This window comes from Bos javanicus, chromosome 1 (genome assembly GCF_032452875.1).
Source record: "Bos javanicus breed banteng chromosome 1, ARS-OSU_banteng_1.0, whole genome shotgun sequence".
Lineage (NCBI taxonomy): Eukaryota > Metazoa > Chordata > Mammalia > Artiodactyla > Bovidae > Bos > Bos javanicus.
In genome coordinates this window covers 87,695,747-87,714,577 of record NC_083868.1, presented here as the reverse complement: position 1 = coordinate 87,714,577, position 18,831 = coordinate 87,695,747, and the positions used below count along the sequence as shown (strand labels likewise).

Here is an 18,831-nt window from a genome sequence, read left to right as displayed (position 1 = left end):
GAGTACATCATGCTAAATGCCAGGCTGGATTAAGCACATGCTGGAATCAAGATTGCAGGGAGAAATATCAATCATTTCAGATATGCAGATGACACCACACTTACAGCAGAAAGCGAAGAACTAAAGAGCCTCTTGATGAAAGTGAAAGAGGAGAGTTAAAAAGTTGGCTTAAAACTCAGCATTCAGAAAACTAAGATCATGGCATCTGGTCCCATCAGTTCATGGCAAACAGGTGGGGAACAATGGGAACAGTGACAGATTTTATTTTTGGGGTTCCAAAATCACTGCAGATGGTGACTGCAGCCATGAAATTAAAAGACGCTCCTTGGAAGGAAAGCTATGATCAACCTAGACAGCATATTAAAAAGCAGAGACATCACTTTGCCAACAAAGGTCCATTTAGTCAAGGCTATGGTTTTTCCAGTAGTCAGGTATGGATGTGAGAGTAGGACTATAAAGAAAGCTGAGTGCCGAAGAACTGATGCTTTTGAACTGTGGTGTTGGAGAAGACTCTTGAGAGTTTCTTGGACTGCAAGGAGGTCCAGCCAGTCCATCCTAAAGGAAATCAGTCCTGAATATTCATTGGAAGGACTGATGCTGAAGCTGAAGCTCCAATACTTTGGCTACCTGATGTGAAGAACTGACTCATTGGAAAAGACCCTGATGCTGGGAGATTGAAGGCAGGAGGAGAAGGGGCTGACAGAGGATGAGATGGTTGGATGGCATCACTGACCTGATAGACATGTGTTTGAGTAAGCTCTGGGAGTTGGTGATGGACAGGGAGGCCTGGAGTGCTGCAATCCATGGGGTCTCAAAGAGTCAGACACGACTGAGTGACTGATCTGAACTGAAATCCATAGACAACTCTGCATTTTACCACGGGGTTCCCAGGAGTGTAAGCACTAGATCTTCCACTAAGATATCATACGCACTGTCCCAAATGGCACGTTTAGCAAGCAGAGACTTCGATCAAGCCACCTGGCTAGATAGTCAGGAGGAGTTAACTGACACCCACAGAGCTCCTTGATTGGAGTGGAGGCTGGGTCCCTTAGGAAAGATGCTATAGTATTCTCAAATATGGACATTCTGAATCTACCTCCTGGGCTTCCCTGTAGCAGCTTCCCTAGTAGCAGTGCCCTGTGAGATGAGAGATATCCAGACTCTTTAAAGACCATTGCAAATTGGCTCTGATTGAAACTATAACTTCTGAAATGCCGCTCCCATCTGCCAGAGTGAAGGCTTACGGGGAGCAGATGGAATATGGACTTCTGACTTAGTTCTACTCAAGGTACCCCAAGCGGGACTCCAAGCTCATTCTGTGGCTGGAACTCCAGTTCCTGAGAGCATTAGTGGAACACATGACCTTAGCAAATTGTAGAATCTCCACACTGGCTCCCTGAACTGTGGAGTAAGAATTACCATTGGAGGAAGTTTAGCAGCAAGGGATTCGGTTGCTAGCTGCTCAAAATTCAATAAAGAGGCAAGTTGGTGGAAAGCTAAGTTTGCTCTATTTTGGATGCTGGCACCCCTGGGGTTGGGGGTGGATGGGAAGGTGAAGGTTGACTCCCCCACTGACAATCAGGGGGCTAGAATTTTTATAGACTAAGGGAGGGGGGGCTACGTGTAGAAACAGCACAGTCATCTCTGACAGTCATTTTAATTGATCATGTGGTGGCCTAATCAGCATCATCTTGACCTTTTTAAGTACAGCTAATCTTCTGTTCCAGGGTTGTTCTTTTCTCATTTCCTTGAGGCCAATTCTCAGAATTGCAGTAGCTTAAATCATGGCTTCCCTGATAACTCAGTTGGTAAAGAATCTGCCTGCAATGCAGGAGACCCTGGTTCAATTCCTGGATTGGAAAGATCCCCTGGAGAAGGGATAGGCTGCCCACTCCAGTATTGTTGGGCTTCCCTGGTGGCTCAGCTGGTAAAGAATCTGCCTGCAATGTGGGAGACCTGGGTTAGATCTCTGGGTGGGGAAGATCCCCTGGAGAAGGGAAAGGCTACCTACTCCAGTATTCTGGCCTGGAGAATTCCATGGACTGTATAGAGTTGGACATGACTGAATGACTTTCACTTTTCAAATCATAGCTTACAGTTTGGTCATCAAGTAGTTAACTTCTTCCACCTGGTGGGGGTTTCAGTCTGTATAGCAGAGCTCACAGCCTAGGGTTCAGAATATTCTCTATGGTACTTGTGGAGGAACTGGAGATCCTTGACTTTGCTTAGTGACTACATTATTATTATTTGGTTTCCTTTCACAGTTTCCCTTTGTTTCTACATTTTCTCACTTCTCTGATGAAACTTATTCTTTGGCTAAAGTTTTTCCACAGACAAAAGGCAGGAGGAGGACTTGGTGGGGGGCGGGGGCGGGGAGCAAGGACTATAGTGTCTTGCTCTGTTTCAGAAGGACCAAGAAGATGCCACTCGTGTTTCCGTTCCCTAAAAAAATTATAAATGTGAATTAAAGCTACACTTTGAGTGGAGCTGCAGAAATTTATGCCAATAGCAAAGATCAGGAAGACATGGACTTGGTGATTTCTGTCACCCTCCCCATCATTTCCTGTCATTTTTCTAGAATGAAGACTGAGAGTGGACTGTGGTAAAGTGAACAAGGTGGTGATTTCCATTTGGCTGAGGTTCCACGGATGATCTCCGTATGAAACAAATAAATACGTCTCATGGCATTCAGTTTGCAGCTACTGATGTGGTTGAAAGCATTTTCTCCATTCAGATAAACAGGTTTGCCATCACTCGAAGGATAAGTAGCACAGCATAACTCTCTTGCTTAGGGTTGTGACAATTCTGGTTCTGAATCATAACACATGGCCTGTAGGGATCTTGATCAGGGGTGGGCAAATGTTTTCTGGAAAGGGCCAGATGGTAAACACTTTTGGCATCAGTCCATGTGGTTTTGGTTGCATCCACTCCACTTTCCTGTTAGAGTGCCAAAGTGGCCACAGACAATATGTAAGTGGATGAGTATGGCTGGTTTCCAGTAGAACTTTATTTACAAAAGCAAACTGCAGGCTGGCTTTGGTCCATGTGCTTCAGTTTGCCAACTCCTGATCTTGACCATCAACATCTATAGGACATCGTGCTGGTCCTACAGTGATGACAGTGTGTAGACAGGACCCGGAGAGAGAAAGTGCCCCATGACAGAGGGTGAGGGGGAGATCCTGAGAAATACAGGGGTTTGCCATCCCACTGAAATCCAGAGGGAGGCCTAATAATAAAGAAAGGTGAAGGTCAAGTTCTTTGTCTCAGGCTCCCTCCCACTAAGAATGTGGCACTAGGTTTGCTACATGTCTTTGATTTCGGGGCCAATTTGTACCATGTTTAGGTAACTTCCTTTGTCCCTTATTAGGAAATCTGAAGAGCAGCCTGTGGCTCTATGGTTAACTTTTTTTTTTTTTTGGCCATTATTGCATGTTATGTAGGAAATCTTAGTTCCCTGACCAGGGATTGGACCTGTGCCCCTGCAGTGAAAGTGCAGAGTCTTAACCACTGGGCCACTGGGGAAAGTCCTGGTTTATATATATATATATATATTTTTTTTTTTTTAAACTCTGTTCACACCAGGTTTGTCTACACCTGAGTGGAGGCTACATCTTTCAGTGTGTGCCTGGAAATGGTGGTGGGCATGAGTAGGGATGGTGTCAGATTGGCCAGAAAGGCACCTTGCCTATCCCTGTGAGTAACTTATGAGTCAGTCTCCTGGAAGGACTGTGGTATTACACATCATGAAACCCTGAAAGATGAATAGAGATCTCAGATTTCCTCTTGACCAGAATAACAGTTTACCTTATCTTGATGTTAAGAGCTTGTCAAGGAGCTTGCTCATTCCAAACTGAACCTCCATTCTATTTAGGCAGATTGTCTATAAACTTAACGCCAGAAACTTGCTGAGTTTTATATGGAAGGTAAAGGGGATAAGAAAGTAAGAAAGAAGGCAGGTGGAAGAGAAAACTGACATAATCAATGGTAATGTAAAAAGTTAACCTCTTATTTAATGTGAAAAAAAAAACCTCTTATTTACAAAAGGAAATGGAGACTTAATTGAAAACATTTAAATAACATGGAAGAGGACAAAGAAAAAAGAAACAAAAATAATTTTTTCCGCCAGAGATAAACACCACTATCAGACAGCTTATTCCAACCTAATATTTTTTATGCTATGACTATGTATATATGTGTGTATACGTATTTAGACATAATGACAGTGTATATGCTCATTGACAGTCTCTTCTTGTTGTTTGCATTACAGGGATCATTTTTCCATGTCAATGAATATTCTTAAACCATATGAATTTTGATTGTTATATAGAATTGCTTCAAGCAGAAAATGCCTTACATTTCTTAACCAGTGACCTATTGTTCTATATTAATAACCAGCACTTCTCGCAGGGGCTCTCCACAGGACAGAAAATTTTATGGATGTCTCCACAACAAGCTGTTACCATATATGGCTTTAACAGATCACTGCACATAATTAGAGGGCATCTGAGGTCAAGAGCTTTTCCATTAATTGACATAATTAAGACATCTTTTTCTCTGTAGATTTACCCAATTCCCCTTTTTGGCATTAGTCACAGTAACTAATATTCATGTCATGTTTTAATGTAACCTCTGTCAGTTCTGGGAACATTTATGCAGCAATGAATTTTACCTAAAAGGAACAAAGCTGACTGCAAAACATATCTATTACAATGTCACAGATGTGAGTCATACATTCGGTAGGTACTTATTGAGTGTCTAAAATAAGCAGACAACTCCATTCTGGGTGGGCAATATTCCGTAAACACTGAGCTTCCACGATGTGCAAGGATGCTAAGAGATATAACTTCTCTTAAAAGATTTTTCTCTTGGGGACTGTCATTTTTAAAAGATTGATCCCTGAGGGTTGGAGCATTCAGAAAAAGTTTCATGGAAAAAGTCTTGAAAGGATTGAAAAGATAGAAATGAGAGGAGAGAGCTTTCAACCGAGGCTAGGAGACAAGTACATTTATCCTTGGGGGACAGTAAATTGTGTTCACCAGAAGTGTAGGAGTGGGAGTAAAGTCTGAAAAGAAGGAGTGCTAGTTGGGAGAGGTCCCTGAGTGCTAGGCCAGGGGAGTCTGGGCTCCACCGAACATCATGGGAGGAGGCCTGTGAGCTGTAGAGTGACTTGATGGTCTGACCACCTTAATGTGACAAAGTCAGTTCATCTTTAGTCCTCTGAAATCTCTTTGGTAAGACTTTAAATTTATGTTGGAAGTTAAAATTGTGTACCCATAACCACTTTATTCCTGCTCTTTGATCAAGATCCACATGTGGAAACTGACCCAATAGTGAAACAGTCTAGTTATAAATTCGCATGTAGAATTTGCAAAATTGGGTTTAAAAATTCCAGTAACAGAACTAGAATTTTTCCTACAATGCACAATTAAGACATTATCTCAGCTTTTTTGCCTTGATAAATTTTTTTTTCTGTTTTCTTTTTTAAATTATTTTTTATTTTATTTTATTTTTAAACTTTACATAATTGTATTAGTTTTGCCAAATATCAAAATGAATCCACCACAGGTATACATGTGTTCCCCATCCTGAACCCTCCTCCCTCCTCCCTCCCCATACCATCCCTCTGGGTTGTCCCAGTGCCTTGATAAATTTTTATAAAACAAATGTAGCATCATTGTAGACATTTTAACAATAGAAACAAAATCTTATAACCAAATCCTAAATGTAACTAATTTTACATGTCTTTCCAGTTTTGTCAAAAATGCATAATTATTTTTAATTAAAATCTTACAATAATATTGTATAATTATTGTAAATAGATTAAGCTTACTACAAATGTATTAAAACAGTCATTTTTACAAAAATCATTTTTAAGATTTATATAAATATTTTTGAATAGATATACCCAATTTAATCATTTGTCCATAGTTAGATGGTGTCATTTTCCCTTGTTTTGATTCAAACTTTCCATCCAGTGTGCCATTGACATTTTGATATACAGAGATGGCATTCAGGTTTGATAAGATCTCTTTGATCCTTGGGAGTACATGGGTGGGGCTTGGGGTCACTGGGGCCAGACTAGTAGCCCCAGGCTTCATGAATTGAAGTAATTGACCAATTACTTTAGTGGGCTGTACAAATATTATCATTTTCAAAGTGTTTTATTGCACGAAAAAATTTGGGATATATTTTTATAGTGGTGCAGTAATTGTCCTCAACCTATATTAATATTACTGGTTACTGAACTTAGATTGTTTTCACAATTGAGTTTTAATTACTTTTTAGAGCAATACTTCCACATGATAAAAATCGTTAATGGTACAGAAAGGTAAAGAGTAGTAGTAAGTGCCTCTTTAAACCTAGGCAATGTGTTTCTCTCCACAGAGCCCAGTTGTCATGAATTTCTTTTGTATTCTTCCAGAGGCTTCCAAAGGCCAAACAAGCACCTATCTATCTACAATGTTGCATAAGTTTACTAATATAATACTGACATCTAAATCTATAGCTATCTAGGGGCAACATTAAAAATATTTAGCACAGTTATCAACACTTAGAAGGAAGGCCCACGGTATATAGGATGTGCAGTAGGCATTCCGGCACATCCTTAGCCTTGAACGCATGGTCTTGCTTTTACACATTAATTCTCACTCGGCTCTTTTAATCTAGTAATATGATTTGGAGATTATTCCACATCAGCACATACAGGGTGCTTTATTCTTTCAGCGGTATTGTGTTTTAACCACTTCCTATAGATGGATTTTTAGGCTCTTCTTAAGTTTTTTGTTACTATAGCAATGCTCCAACAAATATCCTTATATAGTGTAAACTTATCTGTAGCATAAATGTCTAGATGAAGAATTGCTGGGGAAAATTGTATAGGCATATAAAATCATACTTAGTATTAAATTTCCCTTCAAAGAGATTGAACGTTTTCAGTCTATCGACAAAGTATATGAGGGCCTATTTCCCAAACCTGGGCCAACTCAGCATATCTGTATTAATGTGAAGGGTGAAAAATGGTGTCTTGATTTAATTTGCATTCAACTTAAAAATACTTAAAATATTTTGAAGGTTCCTGAATCAAGTTTTTCTCTGTAATTAGACAAGTAAGCTTCATCCTTGAACCTAAAACAGGCACAGATACTACAGAAAGTGATAAGTGGGTGAGGACAATAAAAAGCAAAAACTCCTTGAGAGTATCCTCCCAAGCAGGAGGGTAGCAATAGTGTTTACTTTTTTGCTTTTGTCTCCTCTTCTCCATTTCCATTAGATTGAGTTAGAAAGTTGTGAGTTACATAGATGTGTTGTGTGTTAGAGCCTTGCTTGAGGTATGGAAATTTAGAAGTGCAGAAAGAGCTCATCCGTCTATTCCAGGTAACGCATGTCAAATTCCAGGTACCATCATTTCTCCGTAGCAGAGCCAGCACATCTGCAGAATCAGAGAGAATGACAGAAATAATGGAAGAAAAAAGAAAAAGGAATTAAGTACCATTTGACCTGGGAAAGGCTTATAGAAATCAGCATGTTTCTTTTTTTTTTTAATTGAAGTATGGTTGATTTACTATGTTGTGCCGATTTCTGTCATATAGCAAAGTGACTCAGTTATACACATACATACATTCATTTTTTAAAAAAGATATTCTTTTCCATTATGGTTAATCACAGGAGATTGGCTATAGTTCCTGTGCTATACATTAGGACCTTGTTGTTCATCCATTCTAAATGCAATAGTTTGCATCTACCAACCCCAAATTCCCGGTCTTTTCTCTCTCCCCTGCCCTTGGCAACCGCAAGTCTGTTCTCTATATCTGTGAGTCTGTTTCTATTTTGTAGATAGGTTCATTTGTGCCGTATTTTAGATTCCACACGTAAGTGATATTATATGGTATTTGTCTTTCTCTTTCTGACTTACTTCACTTAGTTTGATCATCTGTAGTTGTATCTAAGTTGCTGCAAATGGCATTATTTTGTTCTTTTTCATGGCTGAGTAGTATTTCAATGTATATATGCACTACATCTTCTTTATCCATTCATCTGTTGACAGGTGCTTGGGTTGTTTCCATGTTTTGGCTATTGTGAATAGCGCTGCTATGAACATAGGGGTGCATGCACCTTTTTGAATTATAGTTTAATCTGAGTATCTGCCCACGGGTGGGATTGCTGGATCATATGGTAATTTCTATTTTTAGTTTTCTGAGGAACCTCCATACTGTTTTCTACAGTGGGTGTGCCAACTTATAGTCCCACCAACAGTGTAGGAGAGGTCCCTTTTCTCCACACTCTCTCCAGCATTCGTGCTTGTAGACTTTTTAATGATGGTCATTCTGACGTTCTGTAAAGTGGTACCTCATTGTAGTTTTGATTTGCATAAAAGTCAGTGTATTGAGTCACTTTTTCTGTTTCATTAACTGGTAGGTGTCACTGGTATCCTGCCCCTTAGATGTAGTTAGGGAAGCTCAGTGGAACTGAACTCATGTTCTGAGTTTCTTTTTGTTTTTTAAGGAAAATAAGGGTATGCTGTGACACATGCTCTGTTTTTGCAGATTATTATATCACTTCCCACCCCAACCTATTCCCATTTATTATTTAAGGAACTGGACATGCAAAGGCAGGGAAGAAGTATGTATGCAGTAAGATCCCAAATCAGTCAACTGAAATGGTTCATGCAGAGAAGACTTTGCAAAGATAGAGAAAAATATATCCTCCCTCAAATAATCTTGATACTCTCCCCCATTCGGAAGAAAAGTCAGTATTACTGGAAAAATATACATTTATCCTTACTCAATCTTACTCTATTCTCTTTCAAAGAGCTTTAGATCTTAAAAACGTGAGGAACAAGTCTTAGATTAACATCGAAGTGCCAAAACCAAATTTAGATTTGGGCCCCACTTTAGGTTCTAGAGTCCCACCCCTATCCAATCAGGGTACGTTCCCACTGTTATCCTGATTGTTTAAAAGCTAGCGGTTTAAAAAATCTCAAATCCTGCCCTTTGTTGGCTGCTTCGGAGTTGCCCCTTAGCAGACTAGCGATTTATGATAGAAAACACGGCGCTGGTGCTCCATCGCAGCCGGCTCCGGAGCCTGCGCCCCCAGGACTCGCCCTCCGCCCCGGCCGCCAAGCCCGGCCAGGGCCCCAGGCCCCTCTCCAGTGCCCCCTCCCCGCGCGCTGCGGCGGGTGCTCCCGAGCGCCCCGCCTGACGCTGCAGCTGGGCCGGCGATTCGCCATTGGATTAAAAATAGCAGCGTCCCCTTCACCAGCCAGCCAGCCCGCCAGCCCAGGCCCGGGGTGCCCGCTCCCGCCCCGCGGCCGGCTCTCCCCGCCCGTCCCGGCTCGGCTCCAGTCGCCCGCGCAGCCCGCCGCCGCCGCCGCCGCCGAGGTGGGCAGACCCAGCGCTCAGCTCGGCTGGAGTGCGCGCCGCGGCCATGCAGCGCCGGGGCGCCCTGTTCGGCGTGCCGGGCGGTAGCGGCAGCAGGAAGATGGCTGCAGGAGACATCGGCGAGCTGCTAGTGCCCCACATGCCCACGATCCGCGTGCCCAGGTCCGGGGACAGGGTCTACAAGAACGAGTGCGCCTTCTCCTACGACTCCCCGGTAAGTGAGACTCGGCGGCAGGACGGCGCCTCGGGGGAGGTTGCGGTGCCCGCGGCCTTCGGCGGCCGCGAGTCGCCGAACTCGGCCGCACGTGAAGCGCGGGGGGGAAGAAGATGCGCGGTGGCAGCCGGGGACCCGCTCCTCCCGGCGCCGGAGTTGGCTCAGGGGCACAGCAGTTCGGCAAACACTTAAGGAGTGCCTACTGGGTGCCCGGCGGCGCTGGATTCCCCAGGGCTGCTGCAGCCGAAGCCCGGGACGGCCGGGGTCATTTGCTCCTCCAGCCTTCTTAGGCTGCCAGGACCCCAATTCCTAGCAGCGGTTCCAGAGCCCCGCCACCGTTTGAAAGATAGATCTAGTGGAAGAGTTCCCTAATCTTAACTGTGCATTGCTGATGGTTTGCGTCCTCTTTGGGGCGAGCACGGAGGGCGGGTGGGCGGATGAGGTTGATTCACTCCGGATGCACGCAGCCCTTCTCTTTCTGGGACCGTTTGCTTTGCCCAGGGATTCCCACTCCTGGACAGTTCTGCTTTTCTCTCTGAGCTTTTCTCTCTCCACTTTAAATTACCCCCTACTCCTTTTCTTTCCGTCCGAACATCGGAAGAAACCGTCGGGTGCTTCCACTGGGGCAGCAGAAATAGAGGGTCTGTTGGATTGTTACGGTTTCCTGAATCCTTTCTCTTTCCCTCCTAAACGAGTCACTTTGACTGAAATGCACCAGTATAAATTATTAGAAGTTCAATCGCTAGTCGTGACCTCAGAGACTGGCGGGGAAAGTCGAGACGCACCACCGCCTCCCACCCGGCGCTGTTGGTGTGTTTTACACCAGGTTGTATGTGTATGTGTGAGAAGGAAAAAGGAGGGTGAATTGTCCTTTTTGGGAGTCAAAATGGGCTTCAAAGTGACTCAGCTGTCTGGCGTTTATCATGTCTTTTTGAGGACCAGGTTATTTTTATCCATCCACTTTAGAGCTCATGTGTCACTCGGCAGATCTCAATGCAAAAGGGAGGTTTCTGGATTGGAGGCACCGAGGCAGGTTTCACAACAATAGTCTAACACAGTTTATTCATATTATGTTTTGTTGGATGAAAAAAAAAAGCCAGATAAATGGCACATGTTCCAAAGTATCCTTATTATCTTGTGAGTTGCTTTCAGCTGATTTCCAAGGCCTTTTGTTTTGTACACAGTGGAGTTGCAGAATTTGTATCCTTTCTGTGATATTTTTCTTTTATGCTAATAATAGATCGTTTGGGAGATAAAAGTCTCATTTATTTGCTCATTACTTTTTTTTTCTTTTAAAAAGGTGTGTAGTGTGAAGTGAAATGGTTATATTTATTACATAGCGGCTTGTGATCACAACTTAATGTGTCTTTCAGCAGTGTCATTGTATCCACAAAGTATCTGAAAACGTCATGTTCAGATTTTGTGTCTAGTGTTGAGCAGGTTTCCACTAATAGCTTCTAAAGGTGGAGAGGGATGACCCTAATTAACTTAAGCAATCGAGGATTGTGAATGCCATGGGGAAAATAGCCCAAGTCTTTTAGGATAATACAACATGTAAAGTGGGTAAAACTGCTTTCTCTTCGTTTAAACTGAGTTACTCTTCAGATTCTTCTTACAAACTTTGTTATTGAAAGTCTTTACTGTGTTTTATAGTGTATGGTAGGAGTGAAGAAAAAAAGCTGATTATTTTACTCACTTTCACAAATAGTTATTGGAAGCTTAGTGTGTGCCAAACACTATTCTAGAAGTATCTTGTCCAGTATAAACTGATTTCATTCATACCACAGTAGTTCCTTGGGGAAGACTGGGCTTATTTACAAGGCTGATGAATCAGTATATTTCTTTATCTATGTTTCAAGGGAGAAAGAGAAAGAAGATTTTATAACAAGTTATATTAAAGTACAGTGCATGATAATTCGAGATCTTTCCCTATGGTACTTATTTAACACTTCATCATGAATCTCATAAGGGTTCTAGAGTACCTACTATGTGCCAGCTGTTACATTCATGGCTATAAGAACCATACAGAGAAAAATTCATTGGTGCCAAATAGCAGAGACGAATCCACCAGTGCAGTAGGACTGTGGTAGAGAAATGACCAAAATCATCTGAGTGGAAACAATAGCCATCCTTGCATTGGATACTTTTGAAAATGGTCATAAATAAGGATGGTTAGAAATAAATAGAGCAACATTCTAGGCCACGTAAATTATATGTGTAAACACAAAGTGTGAATATTTTCTTTTTATTTGCTAGTAATGTATTTGGAAGAAAAAGACTGATTTGATAAGCAGTGAGGTCAGAACCAAGTAGAATAGAAGATGGGGGCCTTGAATGCCAAGAACAGGATCTTGAATTTCATGTGGTCAGTTATGGAAAGCTCCTGTGAGTAATATGATTTAAAGGGGTGTTAGAGGAAGACTGAATTAATAATTTTTATTTTGCGTCTCCCATGTCTAAGGTGTGCTGTGACCACTTTTGCTATTCTTCTCCTTCGTGGGTGTGAAGTGGGACAGCGTAACAACTCATTTCAGTGTCTGTCTCCTTCCTTTCTTTCCACCTGCTAGGGATTTGCACAGAGCAGATGCCCAGTAACAGTTATTTTGGAATGAGTGAGAATTTGTCTTTTCACCTACCAGTTTGGTCCCCTGTCTCACCATGACCAGTAAGGTTCATCTCTCCAGGACTTGGTTCATCTTGCAGGATCTGTAATGGGACCTTCCTGGAAAGGGGGGCTTTGTGTTCCCAGCTGCTGGCCCAGCATCTGGTATATGTACCAGGAACTCAGTGAATGTCTAGGAAACATACAAATTATCTGTGGTTATGGATTATGAAAATGGTAAGGATACACCACATGGGAAACACTGGGAAAGAAATCTTGTAGGATTCTCATGTAGAAAGTGGGACTTTGTTGTTGGGGACAGATGTGAAATTAAGAGCTGGACTGGCAGGGTTTGAATTCCAGCTCTGTTACCCAGCTTTGTAACTTCTGTGTGTCCCAGTTTCTCCAGTCTGCAAAATGAAGACCATAATAGATTCTACCTCATGGGGCTTGTGGATTAAATAAATATGTGTGTCTGGCCAATTAGTAATTGCTATAGGAAGAAATGGGGCTTCCCTGGTGGTTCAGATGGTAAAGAATCTGCCTGCAATGCAGGGGATCTGGGTTTAATCCCTGGGTCAGGAAGATCCCCTGGCGAAGGGAATGGCAACCCACTTCAATATTCTTGCCTGGAGAATTCCATGGACAGAGGAGCCTAGTGGGCTACATACAGTCTGCTGCTGCTAAGTTGCTTCAGTCGTGCCCGACTCTGTGCGACCCCATAGACGGCAGCCCACTAGGCTCCCCCGTCCCTGGGATTCTCCAGGCAAGAACACTGGAGTGGGTTGCCATGCCCTTCTCCAATGCATGAAAATGAAAAGTGAAAGTGAAGACGCTCAGTCGTATCCAACCCTCAGCAACCCCATGGACTGCAGCCTTCCTACATCCATGGGATTGTCCAGGCAAGAGTACCGGAGTCAGGTGCCATTCATACAGTTTATAGGGTTGCAAAGAATCAGACATGACTAAAAGCTACTAACACTTTCAGTTTCATAGGAAGAAAAGAAAGAAATAAGAAGTTTTAAGCCCAAGTGTTTGGTTGTCAAGGGTTATGTAGAAAGTTTGACATAGTTAAGTGGGGGAAATCGGTTCATACTTCTGCTCGCAACCTTCATGAACTGCCATGCAAAATCTACTCTCTCCTCCTTAGTTATTGAGCCCCACCTTCATTTGAATATACCTTGTCCCATCTCTCCCCCCTTTCTGTGTTGCCAGCTCTGAGGAGTCCAGACTCTGGGTCTTCAACCTGTGGAGACTTTTTTTCCTTTTCCGGGACCACCTTCCTCTCTTGGTAATCTTTCAAAGCTCTTTCTCAGCCCTTTCCTTCTGCTTTAGACTTCATCCTTTCCTCTGAAGCCTACATTACTTAGGGTCTGTGTTGTACAACACGGCAGTTAGAGCCTGTCTTATATGGTTTGCCATCATTTTATTTCTTGTTACCCACTTAACTGGTAGTTTTAAAGCATCTGCTGCTGCTGCTTCGAAGTCGCTTCAGTCGTGTCCAACTCTGTGCGACCCCATAGACGGCAGCCCACCAGGCTCCCCGTCCCTGGGATTCTCCAGGCAAGAATACTCGAGTGGGTTGCCATTCCCTTCTCCAATGCATGAAAGTGAAAAGTGAAAGTGAAGTCGCTCAGTCGTGTCTGACTCTTAGCGACCCCATGGACTGTAGCCTACCAGGCTCCTCTGTCCATGGGATTTTCCAGGCAAGAGTATTGGAGTGGGGTGCCATTGCCTTCTCCGTTTAAAGCATCTACCAGGTACAAAGCCTTGTACCCAGGAGGTAGGAGAGGAGCAGGGCCACAGGGCTGGCTGCTAATTATGCTCCCGCCCCACCTGTGTGAGTGTGGGGAGCTGGGCTTATGTCCTGTCTCAGCTGGGGTCAATTGAAGACTGAGACAAGGGCTTTGGCCCAGGCCTTTTATTTTGGAAAGGTATCCCAGGGAACAGAAGAGGAAGAACGTCCAAAGGAATAGGGACAAAGGGAAGGAAGGAACCAACGCCAAACGAAGGTGAGTTACTGGGGCAGTGCTCCCCACCAGGACTCTGGCAAACTATCAGTGCCCCTCAGCACTGCCCCGGGACCCAGAAAAGAAAGTGTTTATCCACTGGCTCCTGTGGCCGGTCGGTCAAGGGTGCCCCAGGGCTGAAACACTTGGACTCTTCCAGGCTTGTGTTTGTGCCTGGGAGGCTAAGTGGGCTCCCTGCGGGCTTGCTGAGACCAGCAGCCTCTGAGAATCGAGAGATCCCAGTGCAGCAATGAGGTTGTCAGGCCACTTGCTACGGTGAGCAGGGGCACACACCCAAAAAATGGCTGTGAGACCAGCATAAGCCATGTCCCCCTCACCTCTTCTTCCCTTCCAATGTCAGCACTATTTTGTAAAAAGGAGCTCTTCCCCCATTCTCCTAAGCTCTGAGATCTCTTAGTGATGTTGAGAGTGATGTTGGTTCTCTGCCTTCCTTGGGAGTCTTTGCAAATCTCTGGGAGCCTCAGTTTGGTAGTTGCTGGTGTACATATCCATCAGGAAAGGCTTTGAGATCATCTCTTTGTAGGAAAATTTCATATTAGGGGCTCAGTAAATTCTTCTGTGATTTACAGTAAGAAATGTATATTTGATTTTTGTTCCTATTCCTGGCACAGAGCTCCTAAAACTCTTGGAATTTCCGAAATGATAAGAGCCATGAAGGTGTCTTTCATTATTCTTAACAATCTCCTTTCAGCCACACCTGAGTTTATATTAGAGGCTTTTGGAAAGCCCCTGATTGCCAGGGAAACCAACCTAGTGATTAGAAGGTTGGAACTTTCAGCCCCTCCTCATCTCCTGGGTTGTTGTTCAGTCACTCAGGTATGTCCAACTTTTTGCAACCCTGTGGACCGTAGTCTGCCAGGCTCCTCTGTCCGTGGGATTTTCCAGGCAGGAATACTGGAGTGGATAGCTGTTTCCATCTCCAGGGGATCTTCCCCACGCAGGGATTGAACTTGTGTCTCCTGCACTGGCAGGTGGATTCTTTATATTGAGCCACCTGGGAAGCTCTTACCTCCTGGGAGGGGAGAGGAACTGGAGATTGACGTAATCAACAGTGGCCAGTGGTTTAGTCATTCTCACCTGTCTGATGAAGTCAGCAGCAACAAAAATCCCTGAACTCTGGGGTTGGAGGGTGCTGAGGGTCACAGAACTCCACACTCTTTTCCCCCTGCCCTGCCCATCATTTCTTCTGGTTGCTCATTGATATTCTTTAACATCCTTTGTAATAAGCTGATAATCCTGTAAGTAAATTGTTTTCCTGAGTTCTGTGGGCCGCTCTAGCAAATTAATTGAAGCTGCGAAGGGCTTCCTGGGATGCTATTTATAGTCGGTTCTTCAGAAGCGCAGGTGATAACCCAGCCTTCCCACTGGTGTTTAAGGTAGGGGGCCGGGGAAGCAGCCTTGTGGGGCTGAGTCTTTAATGTGCGGACTGTGATGGTAACACCAGGTAAATAGTGTCAGTGTGTGTTAGTCACTCAGTCGTGTCTGACTTTCTGCGACCTCATGGACTGCAGCCCGTCAGGCTCCTTAATTGAGTTAAATTGTGGGGTACTTGGTGCCTATGGAGAGGTGGAGAATTGCTTCCTGTGGGAGAAATACCCTCTCCCCATGCCCCCCACACACATTTGGTGGCCAGAAGGGAAGTATTCTGTAAGTAGAGGAGAAACTATACTTCTGTCTTTCCTTCCTTCTCCCAATATGTGGGTTTGCCTGGTACTACCTCAGACATTGCTAATAATAATAATGACAGCTTAATATTTGTACAGAGCAGTGGTTCTCAATGTGTGCTTCCTGGACGGGCAGCGCCAGCAAGTCCTGGGAACCTGTAGACATGCCAATTCTTGGGTCCCTTTGCAGACCACTGAAACAGACACTTGGGATTGGGGGTCTAGCAAGCCTGATTTGAATAGTCTTTCCATGTGATTCTGAGGCATGCCAAAGTTTGAGAGTTAGTGACAGGGCGTTTACTAGGTGCCTGGGAGCATTCTAGATATGTGTTTATTCATATGTTAACTCATGCAATCCTCAAAACAACCTTATGCTGTATGTTATTATCATTTTGCAGATGAGAAAACTGAAGCACAAAAGTCACACAAAATATTAAGTGGTAGACCTGAGTTTTGAATCCAGGTTATCTGGCTCTAGAATTTCTTTTTGTTCTTTATTTGTACCACTTTAACCATGTTAATTGTACAATTCAGTGCCGTAAGTACATTCACATTGCCATGCAACCATTATCACCATCCATTTCCAGAACTTCTTTATCATCCCAAACTGAGACTCCGTACCCATGAAGCAATAACTTTCCATCCCCCACTACCTCCAGTCTCTGGTAACCACTGTTCTATTTCCTGTCTTTGTGAATTTGCACATTCTAGGTACCACATGTAACTGGGATCACAGAGTATTTGTCCTTTTGTGTCTGGTTTATTTCACTTTGTGTGTTTTCAAGGTTCATCCATGTTGCAATATGTGTCAGAATTTCCTTCCTTAGAGGGAATGATATTCTGTGTTTCTTACAGACCACATTTTGTGTATCCATTCATCTGTGGATGGACATCTGGGTGGTTTCTACCTTTTGAGGATCATGAATAAAGCTGCTGTGATCAGTGACATACAAGTATCTGTCTGAATCCCTGTAGAAACAGTGCTTTTTACTCTCATGTGCTGTATGCTGCCTTCTGGGCATTACGACTTGCCATTATGGGGCTTAGTTGTTTCCCAGGGGGAAAAATAATTTAGGACCTATGTGGAAAGATCCTCCTTTGAATGGATAAACAGATAAAAGATAGTAAAGCAAAATTTAGAAATTTACACATTTTTTTTTCCTCTTTGAAGGTGTAAATTTTAAATATAATTGGTTTCACATATCGAAAGTTCCCTTCTGGGCTTTCCTGGTGACTCAGTGGTAAAGAATCTGCCTTCTGATGTAGGATACACAGGATTGGTCCCTGGTCGAGGAACATGGCACATGCTGCGGAACAGCTAAGCCTGTGTGCCACAACTATTCAGCCAGTACTCTAGAGCCTGTGCTCCGCAACAAGAGAAGCGACGGGAGGGAGAAATCCACACGCTGCAACTAGAGAGTAGCCCTCACTTGCTGCAACTAGAGAAAAGCCTGCACGAAGACCCTGCACAGCCAAAAATAAATAAAATTATTTGAACAAACAAAAAAGTTCCCTTCCAAAAGCAACTAACTAAAAAGTTGTTTTACAGTAAGAATTCTCAAGCTTTTTGGACCCTTTATTCTTAAACATTTTTGAGGACTTCAAAGAGCTTTTGTGTGGTTTCTATCTATTGATATTTACTATGTTAGAAATTAAGACAGAAAAACTTAAAACAACTTCCATTCTATTAGCTGTTAGAGTGATGATATTATCAGATGACATATAGACTCTGAGAAATGCTCGTGAGAGAATGTGAGTGAAAAAAGACAAGTAAGTTCATTATGAAAATAGTTTTGACCTCCCAGGTTGCTTGAAGGGTCTTGCGGCATCACAGGGTCTCCAGACCATACTTTGAAAACCAAAGTTCTAGAGTTTAGGCAGGAAAAGTACAGCTGGTTACCCCAGTGACTTATCCTGCCTGCACTGTGGTTTTTGTAGATTCACTTTTTCACATTTGTGGTGATCACATAACTTGTTAATCTTAGCTCAACCATAATGTCATATTCTACAGATTCATTCTTTTTAAAGCAAATTTAAACTTACAGAATTTGACTCTTTGAAAACTGCAACTATTAATATTTGGACCTGGAGATTATTGGTTCTTTCAGAGAAGAGAATTCTTCCTTCTGTTGCCTGTAAGTTTTATTGTAGGGTCCTCTGGCTGGGCTATTTCTTTGGGGAACCTTGTGTTGTTGTATCCTGATTTTTTTTCCTTTGACCACTGGTTAGGAGACTTTTGTTATCACTTGTCTGGAAACTGAAGATCTATCTACCAGGACTCAAGGAGCTGAGCAGAAGAGGATGAGGGCGATCTCAGCATCTGGATATTGAATACCAGCTATTTCATATACTGTCTCCTGTTTCTCAACCCTATCCTTATTTTGATCCCCATCCTTGATGGCAGGATTCTGATTTTGGTTCTGCCAGAGAGATTTGGAAGGTGAAGGAGAAGAAGCTACTGTTGCTGTTGCACATGGCAGATGTGAGTGTGGGACTCATGGGGACATCAGTAATGGGGAGAGCTGGGATCATTGGTGCAGTTTCTTGTGATGTTTGTGTGTTCTGATTTCCTGAACTAGAGTGGTGGTTTCTCTGACCTTGGCTCTTACAACTCTTCCCTTGATTTTGTCCCTCTATTTCCCTGTGTTAAATCTCTTCCTGCCTGAAATACCTAGAATAGTTGGTATTTTCTAACCAATTCTGGACTGATACACGTACATGACACATACATTTCTAAGTTTCTGTGTATTGTGGCACCCCTTTGTCCTACAGACCTGCATTCTGTTTTTACCTGCTTTAGAGAATAAACCAGTAGTTCGCTAGCGCGGGAGGACACAACTGAATGACTGCAACAACAGTGTGGGGAGGGACTTCTTGGAATGGAGAAGAAATCTTGGGCCCTGAGTGTTACCTACACAGATTTTCAACTTTTCCTCTTCATTTT

The 18,831-nt window shown here is 43.2% G+C and overlaps 1 protein-coding gene across 2 annotated transcripts in view; it reads left to right on the top strand.

Annotated features, from left to right (window-relative positions):
- Positions 1-9,251: 9,251 nt before the first annotated feature.
- USP13 (ubiquitin specific peptidase 13) overlaps positions 9,252-18,831 on the top strand; it is a 131,459-nt gene continuing 121,879 nt past the window's right edge. The window contains exon 1 of one of the 2 annotated variants that reach the window (XM_061415126.1): positions 9,252-9,591. In XM_061415126.1, the coding sequence (XP_061271110.1) occupies positions 9,424-9,591 (168 nt within the window). In that variant the 5' untranslated portion in view covers positions 9,252-9,423. Of the gene's footprint in view, positions 9,592-17,765; positions 18,370-18,831 lie in introns of those variants that run through there. The other variant, XM_061415134.1, reaches the window with a different exon arrangement.